Raw genomic sequence first — 14,226 nt, forward strand, 5'->3', positions numbered from 1 at the left:
TAAACCAGCCTAGTTTATAGAGCCGCCAGAAAAACTAAAATAATGTAATTGGCTGGAGCAAAAACCAGTACCCAGATTTGCCATTCAGGACTGGAGTCGTGGTCTCAAAGCCAAGTGCCTTTGAGAACAATATCAACATTTATCTAAGTCTATGCAATATTTACAGCAGTGTCTAACTAGCCAGTGACAAACACCTTTTTTCAGCATAGTTTGAAATCCATGAGAAAAATATGATAAATCACAGAAATGCAAAAAGTATCTGGGGAGAAGTGTGTGAAACTGCAACTGCTTATTTATTTTACACATCTTACCTAAATGCGTTAATTATGTTACATTTATTTTTATCTGCACCAAGTAAAGGTAAAGACAATGCTCAGAGGTAACACATTTGAATTCTGTATTTCATATTAAAACAAAAAGTAGACTAATGACTAAAGCCTACATGAGCTGCAGACATGGAAAATTTTGAGCCAGTGATTAAAGTGAACTTAAGTGAACTTTTAAAACAGGTTTTAAATTAAAAAATATATTAAGAACATACACAGAAATACAATTTGATACATACTGTATGTACTCCTGATTTGGTTTTCAGTGTATTCTAAGTGTTACTCTTATTATGCAAGCTTGTATGTCGATATAATATATGTTGCGATATAGCGAACGATTGTTTATATTATATGGGGTGCTATGCACCCTAATTTCTATGTTACCTTTAATGTTGGATCATAACAGTATCAATTCCTTATTGCACATGTTAGATGTTTTAGCACCTGCAGAAGTAAACCTATTTGTCATTGAAATACATTTTTTTGACTTAAATTAAGTGTGACGTTCAGTTTTGTCTTCATTTCGAGAGCAAACATGCCAGAAAACTGGCAAGCAATTTTTGTAAACCTGGTGCTGCACATATCAAAAAATTTTATTTTTTACTTGACTATTTCCAGTCCATGTCCCAGCACAAGAAATATGTTATCCTTGAATAAAGAATAATTGAAAATGCACAACCTGATTGGTGCGCTCTCTCCATTTGGTTTGGAATTTGTTTGGGCGTTTCTGACACTGATGGGAAAGCTTTGGGGTTGCAAAAACGTGACCACTCCTCCAGGGGAACCCTGCTATCAATTACCGGGGCGCAGATGAGATAAGACGTGAGCTAATTAGCTTCAGCACGCAGCCCGGCAGCATTGCCAAATGACATTTAACCACAGTGCTGGGACCGAGGGCATAGAGTAGAGAGAGGGTGTTTGGGCACGTTAGCCGCGAGGCTACATGAGGACTTAGCCTGGTAACGGGCTCCGTGTGGAGAGGCTGGAGCAGGACAGCAGCTGGCTGAAGCGGCTACTTGCCTCTCTCCCTCAGCTAACGTGTCTTTCAGACTAACAAGCAGTTTAGGCACAGAAGCAACCGGATTCATTTACATGACTGAGACGCCACTGTGTAGTCCCTCTGGAAACCACAGTATGACTATTCTGTTTACTCAAATAACTCGGCCACAGTCCAACTAAACAACATTCTAGCATTTCCATTCTACTTCCACAAAAAAGTGCATACATTGAGATATCTAAAGCATTTTCTAGTCTTTCAGCACTTGAAAAAAGTGGTATCTTAACACACAGTGCAACTGCTCCATTAATTTCTGGCACAATCTTAAAGCACTAAGAAAATGCTGGAAAAGAAACTTCAAATGTTTAACTTCATTAATTTCTCATTAGGTTTGCATTCATTTTGCCACTTTTAAAGCATTAGTATAGACAATTTAAAAAGTCAAACATGCAAAAATATCTTGTTTGATAGCATGTGATTAACAGGAAATTATTAAGATGACACTAAAATGCATCAGCTAAGGAATCTTCTAATATAGGCAGTGCTGGAAATAAAAATCAAAAAGAGTTAATGAAAAAGAAAATTGTGACAATTTATTAATTGCATCTCTCCCTAATGTGTATATAATTTTAGTCAGGTCATGACCATCATTCCAGGTTAAGTGAAGGATTTCCAGATGCTGAGAGGGAAAAAAAAGCTATTAGGGTTATACAAAGGTTAGTGACACTAGATAACTAGGACATGCTTTGACATGCAACATAAGCATTATTCAGTATGTAATGATTTTTTGGCTTATTCTTTAAATTTTTCAAATGACAGATTCTTCATGAGCTTCAAAACAGCCATGGAGTCCCATTTAAACCTGTTCCTACATACTTTGAGACAAGGAATGGTCTCAAATCTTTTAGTTTGGGAAAATGAAATCTCACCCCTCATCTTTGCTCAATGAAGATGTGGAAGGGTGGAAAGCAGTGTCAACAGACCAACGTCAGGGCATGATCATTTCATGCCATAAACTGTCTGCAACAACATTGGTGCCTTTGGGAGAGATGATTTGGAGGGAGTGAGCATGGGCTTACCAAATGACATATTCTGTTTGTTTGCCCTGCTCTATCCTTTGCCCATTATGTATTCACTGAACCTTTCGATAGGCCGGTCCTGGTTGGGAACAACCAATAAGTCAGTAGGCCTAAAGGGGACCCAGGGCTGTTTTTTGTTCTTCTTTTGAGTCCACATCAATACATGTGAATAACAAAGACCTGAAGGTGGGGAGGTACACATGCAAGACACAACGTCAGTTAAACACACATGCAAACAGAGGAAAGGTTTCGACCTGGAAAGAGTGAAAGAGAAAAAGGAGGACGAGGTAAAGAGAGGACGTAACAGAAAGAAAGAAGTGCGTTAACTTGCTTGCATGCGGTAATGCTGGGCGAATGCCACTGTTAGTCCGTTTTGATTTGGGCTTCTGTAAAAATCACCACTTAAAATTTTGAGGGCATTCAATGTTTGTCAAAAGGAATGCAGCTAAATGAATGACAGAGCTGTAACTCGGTTCGCTGATGGTGGGGTTGTCTCCATAAACAGCCTCTTTTTATAAATGTTATGGAAAAAGCGTGACAAAAAAATTTCTGGTGTCAGGAGACATAAAGGTTAGGTGGTAATGAGGGGAAATTTAGCAAACAATAATGGAATGCATTATAAAAAAGAAAATAAATGAGTCGCTGAATGTAGAGGTCAACCATTTGCTTTGTCTGCAATTACAGTCCCATTTTAACCTCTTGAAAATCACCGGCTTTCTGGCAGTTTTTCAGCCGGTGTATTACGGACGAGATGACAAGGTCGTGTGAAAAACACACCCCTCAAAGTGGGCTCAGTGAAATGTAAAGTATGCAGAAACAACTCCAGATCAAAGGGCATCAGTGAAGTGCTTTCGCTGGTTTTGTTTTTCGCCGAAATGCAGATGGCATATTGCTTTAGAATGGAATCTAAACTGTCTCCCAGTGACACATCACTCTGACACAGGGCCCAGCAGAGGAGACATAACTTCAGCTGACTCGAAACAGAACGGTACATTCTGTAAATGTTTAAAGCAATTCAAGCATAATGGCTGATCTTTAAGGAGGATAACGCAGCGATCGCAGTTAAAAAAACCCTATGGGAATAGTTTAAGGTGAAATGTGGGAAAAAAGAGAAGAACCTGACCTAGCTGAGATTGTTAAGTGCTGTCTCCAATGAAATCTTATGAGTATTATGTCTCTATTAAATCTTTCAGTGCGAACTGGACCAATCAGAACAAAGAGTTTACCTTCTGCTCACCAGCGTGGACGACATCATCAGCGCCACGCAAGAGCCACATGACAAAGTCACGATACGCACGCACATGATTGGTTGAAAGGAAAGTGGAGTAGGTCACATGGAAAATACAAAAAAAATTAATAAAAAATGATGTAAACATGGGCAACAACAAAATAACAAGAGAGTTACAGACAAAACTATACAAAGCACACAAAAATACAAAAAACTAGGCAACATGTATCCACAACATAAATACTTTCACCACATTGAATACATATAAAAATACGAGACAAAAGGGTAGATTCTATTATACATTTTCAGACAGTCCATATTAGGCACAGTTATTTTTTAAATGACCACATAAACTCAGAGATGCTTGAAACTGGCAATTAAATTAATCACATTTAACGTAATTACACTGTCATTTAGGAAGAAATGAGGTCTATTGATTTTGTTTTATATTGATCTCTGCAAAAAAAATCCAAGATTATCTCAAGACAAAATTATTTACAGCTTGCTGCTCAACAATTAACTGTAAAGCCTTTCTCAATTAAAAGGCTGGACACGCATCAAACATGTTAGCAAACTTTGTTGTAGCAACAGGAAACAAATTTCTTTTACCAAATAGCATCTGATATGATGGTGAATTTTCACTATAGTGAAGTTTGACAGTATAAAGCATCATTTAGTTTTGTGGGTTAAAATAAAATATTAAATAAATACTCATAATAAAATAAAAAAAAATGCATCGGTAAAATAAATTATATGGACCATCCTGAAATTCCATGTTAAATCGACCCAACTTAAAACAGTATTTCCTCTAGCTGAAAGTGAAACGAACATCATAAACAATCAACATCATCTGTACTTCATTCACAGCAAGTATGAAGCCCAAACCTTGAGTTTTTTGTGCATTACAACTGCAAAAAAGTGGTTCAAAGATAAGAATGCAAATGGAATTATTGGAATGTACATGTGCACACACACACACGCTAACCCTAACACACACACACACACACACACACATACTCACACAGAAATAGCACATGAAAAAAACAAGAAACAGAGGTAAGTGAAGATCTGAAGTATTCACAGACCATTTCATGTAATGCCACACACATGCAAGACCTGCGGCATGTGAACAACACCAACACAATGAGGGGACATGGGGGATCTGCAGGAAGAAGGACCCTGGCAGACGAAGAGCATTCACAACAGCGTTTATACAACACGTTAGCATACAACAAACAGCCTTGGCCCACAGGCCACATTGTGGGACACAAGTAACGGCAATCACGCGAGCGTCGCTTGGTTGAGCCTTCCTGGTTCCTGTACAAAAGGCCTGACCCCATCACACACACTAGCTTTGGAAGATGCTTTGTAAGACAGCCACAACACACTGCTTTCGTAAGCGATCTTCTGGTGCATGACAGGTGGGGCGAGAAATTCCACACTGCGATAATACAGGTCGGCACTTTCACTACTTGTAGTAATAAAAGCACAGGTAATAATAATAGCAACAGTAATAATAGCAATGTTTCCCTCTATTAAGAGGAGGCCAGTATAAAACTAAAAAAAATGTGACGTGTGCAGTTGTCGCCTAATGGATGTCATCTGCATAGAGTACACAGCATGCTTACTCCCATTTCCCCCGCAAATAAAAAGCTAGCCTGTTCCATACTGCCTCTCACACTGTTCATGCATATTTCACAGGTCAATACTATTGTCAGCTGTGACGCTATTATACATTCATAACTCTTCTGCTTGTACTCCAATGTGGTCCTACAGGTAATGCTGTAAGCCCGTGCGAAACGAGGACACTCAAAATAACCTTGAACATGAAAATATTCATACAACACATACTTTCCATGACACGTGGAGCACCTGTTCTCTGATTTTTCATTATGCAGTGAAACTGAAATAAACCTGGTCCTCCAGGTAGCCGACAAATACTGTTCCACGCAGGCATTTAGTGGAGGCTCTTCCACAAGTACACACAGGCTCAGGCAATGAACACAGCTGATACCAAGTCCTGAGGCTCACAGCTGAAAGTGCAAGTCAACAATGAATCATAAAGATAAGTGCCATAATAGGTGCAGCAGGCAGACAATATGCTGTGTTACTAAGCAGCAAAATCATTAGAGGATATAGGCTTAAGATTTAGCACAGATAGGGCTAATAAACCTATGCAAAATTCTCAGAGTTCTGCATTAGGTACCACATCCTCAGGAAAAAAATTTTTTACATGAAAAAACAGCCATATCACTGTATACCGTCTACGTACATATTCAACTGTAGTGTAGTCTTCATATTATGCATGCCCCACGTCCACTGGGTCAAAGTAGCCCACGTGCGCCAGACCTCGGGTCATTATTTCATGCAGAAACAACCTGTCACTCATCATTTCCTTGAATAACTGTTTTCCCACTTCACAGTCCAGAGACTGTATTTCTTCAGTCTGAACAACTCTTTTTTACCATAAAACACATATCATAATTGACTTTTTGCAGAAATAGATGTACGACACCACTTTGATTATGACTTCTGATTTCATAACTGCAGACTCATAAGAAAATCTTTCTACCCCGATGGTGTGTCGCTTCTGTAACTTTTTTCACGGGGTTACTTCAGGAAAATGCCTCAAATCTCATGCTGACAAAATTAAATTCTGGGGGTTTTCACTGCTGTTAACCTCAGAAAAGGGCCATTTTTCTGACCCTGAGGACAACAGGAAGATTAAGCAATTCTTTCAACCGGTTCTGTCTTGATTGCTTTTGAGGAAATTCACCGTCGAAGAACGACGCCACGAACGAGCACACCCACCGGGAAACCGTCTGCCGCTCAACTGCTGCCCTCGGATGCAGGCGGGTACCGCCGAAACGCCGCGTGATTCCACAGTTACCTTCAGAAGCGCTAACGCACACTGGTGAGTGCCGGCTTAGAGCGGGCAGCATGCTTCAAAAGAAGTCGCCGAAACCGAACGAAGTTCTCTGCGGACGAAATTGTTTTGTACTCGACGTGGTTTCGCAACCGCGCGTAGCAACAAAGGTATCGATACGGCTACTCGCTGGGAAACAAAACAACAACACCTCCTCAGCCAACCTTTCTTCAAAACTGTCCATGGTAACGTATGAGTGGATTGTAAACGTATTATTGGATTGAATTGCCAAAGTATTATTACGTATTATTGTATTATGTATACATGTAATTATTGTAACGTTGCCGGCAGGGTGGTCTCCATGGAGACGGGGAATCAGCTTGCGAAAATAAAACAAAATAAAGCACGCCCACCTTGAATTTTTGACCAATCACACACAATGTTCGCATTGGTGTCATCTGCGGTGATTTCGGCTAGTTAGAAAATCTTGGAGGTGCAAGAAGTGCCGAAAAAAACTTTGGCAAGGGAATGCCTTTGTTAGTTTTCTCCGCAATCGCGTTATTTTGTTCTTACGACCCCGTCGAACTTCGTTTCCGCAAGAGGTATGCTGCCCGCTTTAGTCTGCCATTTCAGGCCCACCCATTAACTTCAGTCATTAAACTGCATTTCCGTCTTCGTTTTTTTTTACACACACATTTGTTTAGCTGCCGCGGAGGATGGAATTAAGAAACCATAATATCACAAAATGGATGTGACAACCTAATAGCACTCGCTACAGGAAGTGACACGAGAGGCAAGAGAGCCTGTCAACAGTGACTGAGAGGACGCAGAGATGCCTGTTCCCCGACGAGCTGTAATCTTTACCATGCGTCTCTCTGTGAAAAAATATCTTTCTTGTCTTGTAATCTGGCAAGCCAAGCTGTCCTTATAGAATGAATTCATGAATTGAATCTCGCCAGGGTAACCCACTCTCAGTACCTCAGCAGGAAATGAGTGACAGGACAAACCTGTGCACTCCCAAGACTAAGAAAATATAGCCATGCATGCATATATTCAACCTGCAATAGGATATTTTGTTTTGTGGACTAACAAAACAATATCAAACAGGCTAAAGATGTACATTTATGAAGAGGACAGATCTGAGAAGGTTACCTAGGGCTGGCTGAAACTGTGTCAGTTTGGGGTTATAAGGTCTGAAAGGTATCTCTCCTTATTTCAACCTTCTCACCTACAGGTAGGCATGCAAACAATCCCACTGGCGTGTGATTGTAAAACAGAAGGAGAAAAGAGACAATGTCTGATATCCTTGACCTCAAGACCTCATCATCACTAGGAAAGCATGTGCTCTGGTCAGACCAGAGGCAGGATGTGGATCTGAACACAGCGTGTCCGGTGAAGAGCGTATTAGGTTAATAGCGGTTTACGTCACACAGGGCTGTCGCAGCAGAGTTATGGCGGAGCGGTGGACTGCTGGGGCTGATGCGGTTAGTCGGGCGGGACTACGCGCCCTCCTCAGGCCTTTAGCGATGACATCAGCGATGGAATCGGGGGCTACCCAGCAGCCGGAAGCCCCATGCGACCTTAGCTTGATGTGCGGGGGGGGGGGGGGGATGAGTTTTTAGGCGAGGTGGAAGCAGATGAAAAGAGGGCAGAAAACGCACGGCACCGCACTGCACACCGCCGGCATACTCACTAAGGGGCGTACTGCCCGGAGGGCTGGGGGCGGATGTCGCGGGGGGAACTGCAACACGACGAGAGCGTGGTGAGAGGCAGAAAATTCACCTGTGCTACACCCACCAATGAGGGACGGGCACCCGCCGCCAGCAAGCCTGCTGTTGCCTGGGCCCTGAAGGATGGGCATCTGGCATCTAAACCACCCCCCCTCCCCCCCAAACCTCCACTCCGACTCCCAGACACCCCCACAATTACCCCTGTGGTAATGCAAAACACCATATGGTATCATTGGCCATATAAATAATAAAAAAATATATACATAACAGCAACTCTTCAATAAATGCAGTGTGGTTGTATTGGTTCAAATACTAAATTACTGTATTTCTTACAATCACAGATAATTTGCATTCATTTTTCAGTTTTAAAAGGGAAGGAATTTTACTACAACCTGTCCACACCAGAAAAAAAAAACAATTCAATGGATATAATACAATAGTTTTAACTTCTGTTTATTCAGAAACCCTGGCAAATGATAAAGACTCAAAGTGGTGACTCATTAATACCTGGAGACCAGGAAACACCTCAAGACAAAAACTGATCGCATTCTGTAACACAAAGTAAGCTAATGCAATTTTAACCTAGCAAAATAATTCAAAAGGTGCTATTTAGACAAATACTTCACAGTAGGCATTACAAAACTAGTTCCTTAACCGCTACGCTACTCTAACTTCCAATTTTATAGCACATTGTTCGAATTTCCTGAAGCAGCACAAAAAACCCCCAAAAAACGGAACACAAACTCCTCATGTCTATAAAATGTCTCCTTTTCCAATAATCATACTGTGCCACAGATGAGCCTTCAACAACGAGCTTTTCAACGCGACAGACGCATGCTTACAGCCCACTGCAACGTCAAGAAGCGAAGGAAGACCGAGTCCCTCATGCTTGCTGATCAAACACGGCTCTTCCTTTCGTTCTGTTTGCTTACTTCCAGTCCAGACTGAAGCTATTACAAAAATAATAAAGTTCAACTCTCCCATGTGACACAGGCTGCGTTTCTAAATCAGTCTTGCGGATCTCCCATGAAAAACGTTTACGAGCTTAGCAAATCAGTTTTACGCGAGCGTACAATACTGTTTATGACGGTACTTGGGAAGGGCTACGCGCAGTTAAGTAAATTAAGGAACTTAACTATTTTTGGTAGACAAAGACTCGGTAGAAGTCACTATATTTCACTTGTATTATAACTGCATTTCAATTTTAAAACCCCGCCTTTTTTCTTTTTTCCAAAGTTGAGATTCCGTTTGGCATTGCACAGTGGGCACTCTATTTTAATCACCTCCGCACGAAAGGGCCCTCCAGATGACAGCCGCGCTATGCCAAACAGGAAATGCAGCTATTTAAACTGAGAGTCAGTTGTAAATGTATGTAAAAAGGTGCCCTTTTCTCACCAGATTCTGTGCAGAACTAACAAGATGCGCGCCCAGAGCACAATTAGCAGCAATAGCATGTGAACCGAAAGGAGAGTAATGGCACTATGTTGCTACGGTAACTTGCCGGGCTCTGTCTGCATATCACACACGCCATTGCTAAAGGAGGCTCTCTAAAGAGTCCTCTGGCCTTGTCTCCGTGGTGACAGAGATGGTGGGAGTCACTGATAGGTAAAAGGGAGTTAGGAGAATAAGACATTTGCTGTAGTTCCAATGGGGGGGGGGGGGTGTTTGAAAGCAGCCAGCATCAGTCTTTTTTTTCCAGAGGCCTCTACCATGTCAGCCTGAGTCAGCGCAGCCATGTCAATTAAAAAGAGAAAAGCTTTTTCATTTGACCACTGCAAATCCTCCAGAAGCTATTCTTCCAATGCCACTTTTACAGAAACACTGAGAAGTGAACATAGTTAAAAAAAAAAAATTAAAAAAAAACTCCAGCTAAAAGTGCAAAAAGCAATTAGCTGTGCAAGGAGGTTATAATTACAGAAAGTATAGAAATATATATATATAGTAAAATTTTAAAAATAACACCTTGAAAAAGGTATTCGTTTACAATCTGCATTGCAATTGTGAGCCATAAAATGCCTCCACCGTAGCAGCAAATGAAAAGGGTTCAGAGGGCATTGTTTCGCTTGTTTCTTCCAAAAGCAGAAAAACAGCAGTGTGCCAAGAATAAAACATCTTCCGAACCTTCGGCATGCAAATGACTGTCACGGCATCACGGGAGTGCTGGTTAAGGCCATGTAGCCTGTAAAGAATTAATCTGTTTGGACAGCTACTCCAGGGGCCTGGCAGAATCCCGAAAATGAATCCCCTTCAGTGCCGCGGCACTCAACGCGCGACAACAAAGAAGCAAAGCTCTCGCTGAGGGAGCCGACGCAGCCAGGGCTCCTCGGCCGTGTGAAGCCTACAGCGCCTCCTGGAGGGGGGTGGGGGTGGGGGCGGGGGCTCAACGTTCAAAAGCACCAAAAACAAAACAAAAACAAAACATAGGTAAATAAATAAATAAACACAGCAGGTGTTGTTATTAAGCCCCACCGGTCCTGCAAAAACCCTTTTACTCACTGGCTGTTTCCCCTCAGAAAGTCATCGGATTTTCTGAAGGAGACACTGCTCGCCATTTCCCCCTTCCGCTCAGCAGTGACAGGCGCGGTCACGGGTGTAACCATCCTTGTGGCTACTGCTGTAGCTACGTTTACGGCTGTGGTTGCCGCTGTGCTTGCCTCCTCAGGCCTTCTGTGGCTTCAACCGGTAGAGCTTCGAGAGTTCTCTCCTGCATGTCTTCATCATCATCATCATCATCATCATCATGGGGGCAGGGCCGAAGGCACCATAGTCCTTTTTGGGGGACGTGGTGAACTCCGCTGCCACAGCATCTTTGCCTGTCCCCCATCTCCCAAACACTGTCCTCCTCTTCACTGGATGATCTCCGCACCCTTGGCTCGGAGTCTGTCCTCCGTGGCCCCCACATCCAGCCAAAGTCCCCAGTTGCCCATCTAAACCCCCTAACTTCCAGGTCACTGCATTTCAAAATAAAGACGTGTCTTCTTTCCTCAACCAAGGGAGATTTGGAAGTCATTGTATATGGAGCAACAGTACGGTAGAGATATTTATGAGCACAGTTCCAACACTGATGGCTTAAGCACTCAGAGAAGTACTTACTAAAGGCTGTGCTGGCTCTGCCTAGACGCTGAACGCTTGCTTTTTTAAACCATGCTAAGAGAAGAAAATGGCGCTCAAACCAGAAGACAGACCTCCAAGTGGCCTTCACTGACCTCGCTGCCTGAGTTTATAAACCTTGCCATCGGTTCCCTGCCAAAGGCTCAGGAGAACAACACAGGAAACCGCGTTTCCTGACAGAGCCGCCTCTGAAAACCGTCACGGGGGAAGAGCAGACAACATTCCCCTTAAGCCGTTAGCTTTGCCGCATGACCACCGATGGCTACGACACAGACTATTGGTCACCTTCAGGTGAGGACCGAGTGCGAAGCGCGCTTAGAAAACATTTAGAGACCGTGCATCATTTCTCATCAATTGCCTTTCGCATTCACGTAGGCAACCTTCGGAGCAAAATAACAGATGGTGTCACTCACATTCACGGATTCTTAAAATAAAATTTTAAAAACCCCTCAGAATAAAACCAAACTTCGTCATCATTATGGCTGAACATACTCTGCTTGGATGGTTTTTATTAAAATGATCTTTGTGAAGGAAAAAAAAAAAAAAGTCTCATTCTTAGTCAAGGACAAAATTGAGATTTAAAAAAGCAAGCTATAGAGTGGATTACCTTGTAAGTGAAGGATGCCTGGTCAAAAAGCAGTAAATCACTGTACCAGCCTCACGCTGAATCAAAGCCAACCCTCCCCAGTCTGGAAAGGAAAGTCAGCAGGAATGTGCCGCTTTGGATTCATCCCAATATAATCCTGACAGACGAAGGGACTGCATCTGAATATTGTGCATTTAATGAAGTTGCAAAACTGCATTATGCCTGACTATACCTATGAAACACTTGATTTCTATCTATTAGCTCCTACTCGTTCTACTACTACTTCTACTCATTGATTCTGTTACCATGGAAATAGGACTGAAATGGCCAGTAACATTTGAACTCCAGCTAGGGCCTGCCCACTAATCACAACAAAAACAACAGCATCAGTAATAATAATAATAATAATAATAATAATAATAATAATAATGAAAAAAATAATTCAGTGAAGGATACTGACTCAAAATTCAAAGGGAAACAGTAAAGCTCATAGGCCTACAGGAAGTGCTTAGCATGGCTCTCTAAAGGACCAGCCTCCAGGCTACTCTAGGTCACGCTCCACAAATGGAAATTTCCTGCGCTGAAATCTAAAATGCTGTTTGACAAACCTGCATCCGCCGCTAAGTAGCAGAGAGGTGTCCCGTCTGGAAATAGCACGAAACAGACAGCGGCTGGTGCGGGCTCTGGGGTGGGGGGGTGGGGGTCTGCATGCACTCTGCATTAGAGACCCCGCCGCTCTTGGGGATGCGGGTAGCGTATTAGCTAAAGCGGGGCGAGAGGGAGGCGGCTCGAACCCATTGGGCGGAGAGAACGAGACCGGCGGCGCGGCAGTTAGGCCGCCATTACTCGCCGTAAGCTCTGACTCAATCGCGAGTGCACTCTCCTCGTCTCGTTTCAATTACACGCAGCGGGCGAAAACGGGCAAATTAAACAGACAAATGGAAGAATAAAAGGAAACAAATAACGAGGACAGGGCGAGAGAGAGAGAGAGACGCTGGGTGGGGAATGAGGCACTTACTTGTGAAAGAATAGCCTGTTGTCCAATGGAACAAAAAAACAGATGGGAAACAAAGAGAGAATAAAAGAAGAAGCAAAGATAAAATTGAGAACAGAAACACACGAGTGGACATTGTTTAAAAAAAACAACACCATAGAAAGCGGGGAATTGCAGAGCGGGTTTGCTGCTCTATGAAGCCGCCAAGCTGACGTACACTGGTGAACACGGGACCACGGTACCCCCAGCAAAATCGCATGCCAGACTCCCAACTGGTTTTTTGGCCTCAGTGTAAAAGGTGTGAAATCTCTAGCGAGCGTAAAAATAATTAACACGCTATGTGAAAATCCAGGAAAAATGACACTACATGAACACACGTCTCTTCTTCAAATAGCAAGACTTTTCAAAATACAGTGCGCTGTTATGCTACAGTTTTAAAAAAAGCCAGTTAATCTGCCGCTATTTAGAAGCCAGGTTGACTAAAATATCTTTAAAAGATGTTTTTCAACTTAAAAAAAACTCACCAGGACTGAACGCATACTTTCTGAAAGGTTGTCTGTACTGTATATTAATGAAGAGAAAATAAAAATAAAAAAGGAAGAGAAATTAATCTGTTTTAATCTTCTCTGCTGTCACAATAGGTTTTTAAAAGTGCCTCTATAAACATAGCTGTCACGCAACAGCGACAGCATGGTAAAGAACACGACTGCATCCAAGCAAAACATCAAAAGCTCAGCTCTTTGGGAAAAGCTCGCACCTTTGAACACATTCTGTAGCTCAATAAGAATTTAAAGCCATAAAAAGACATCCACCCTTAAAAACACTAATTTTGCATAAATATCCATTTGTGACTGCTGCACCAGTGCGCATGAATGCCAGAATCTCAAACCTCTAATTTTACTGGCAAGAGACCTTCAGTTAAATAAAACCAAGACACTGATGCACCGTTAATACATAAACAGGAATTTCGAGCCAGAAGGAAAGAGTATGCCTCAGACAACCACCTTGAACTGATCCCTGAAAAGTACAGCATGTGTAAAAATAAATCTCCTCGTTTAGTTTTAAAATGCTCTGACCACATGAGCCCGCCTAATAGCAATGAGGACAAGGCTCATTTGCACAGAGTCTCCGAGCGTTACCCGTCTGAGCCAATCGGGAGAAAGGACTCCTGCGTGGTGGCGCGTGAGCGCGGCGTCCGCAGACTGATCAGCCGGGAGAGTGCACCTGCCGATGCCGCGTCCGTTCCTCTGGGTGCTCTAAATCCAGTCCTGGGGGGGGGAGGGGGGAGGGGGTCCCACCTAGAAGCAAG

The 14,226-nt window shown here is 42.6% G+C and overlaps 1 protein-coding gene across 12 annotated transcripts in view; it reads right to left on the reverse strand.

Annotated features, from left to right (window-relative positions):
• ncam1a (neural cell adhesion molecule 1a) overlaps positions 1-14,226 on the reverse strand; it is a 242,432-nt gene that overhangs the window by 25,932 nt on the left and 202,274 nt on the right. For 5 of the 12 annotated variants that reach the window (XM_064351025.1, XM_064351026.1, XM_064351031.1 and 2 more), the window contains one exon: positions 8,190-8,237. The exons of 6 other annotated variants lie outside the window; for them this stretch is intronic. In XM_064351025.1, the coding sequence (XP_064207095.1) occupies positions 8,190-8,237 (48 nt within the window). Of the gene's footprint in view, positions 1-8,189; positions 8,238-12,941; positions 12,957-14,226 lie in introns of all 12 variants that reach the window. One more of the 12 variants, XM_064351027.1, reaches the window with a different exon arrangement.

The sequence above is a fragment of the Anguilla rostrata genome, chromosome 9 (assembly GCF_018555375.3).
Source record: "Anguilla rostrata isolate EN2019 chromosome 9, ASM1855537v3, whole genome shotgun sequence".
Lineage (NCBI taxonomy): Eukaryota > Metazoa > Chordata > Actinopteri > Anguilliformes > Anguillidae > Anguilla > Anguilla rostrata.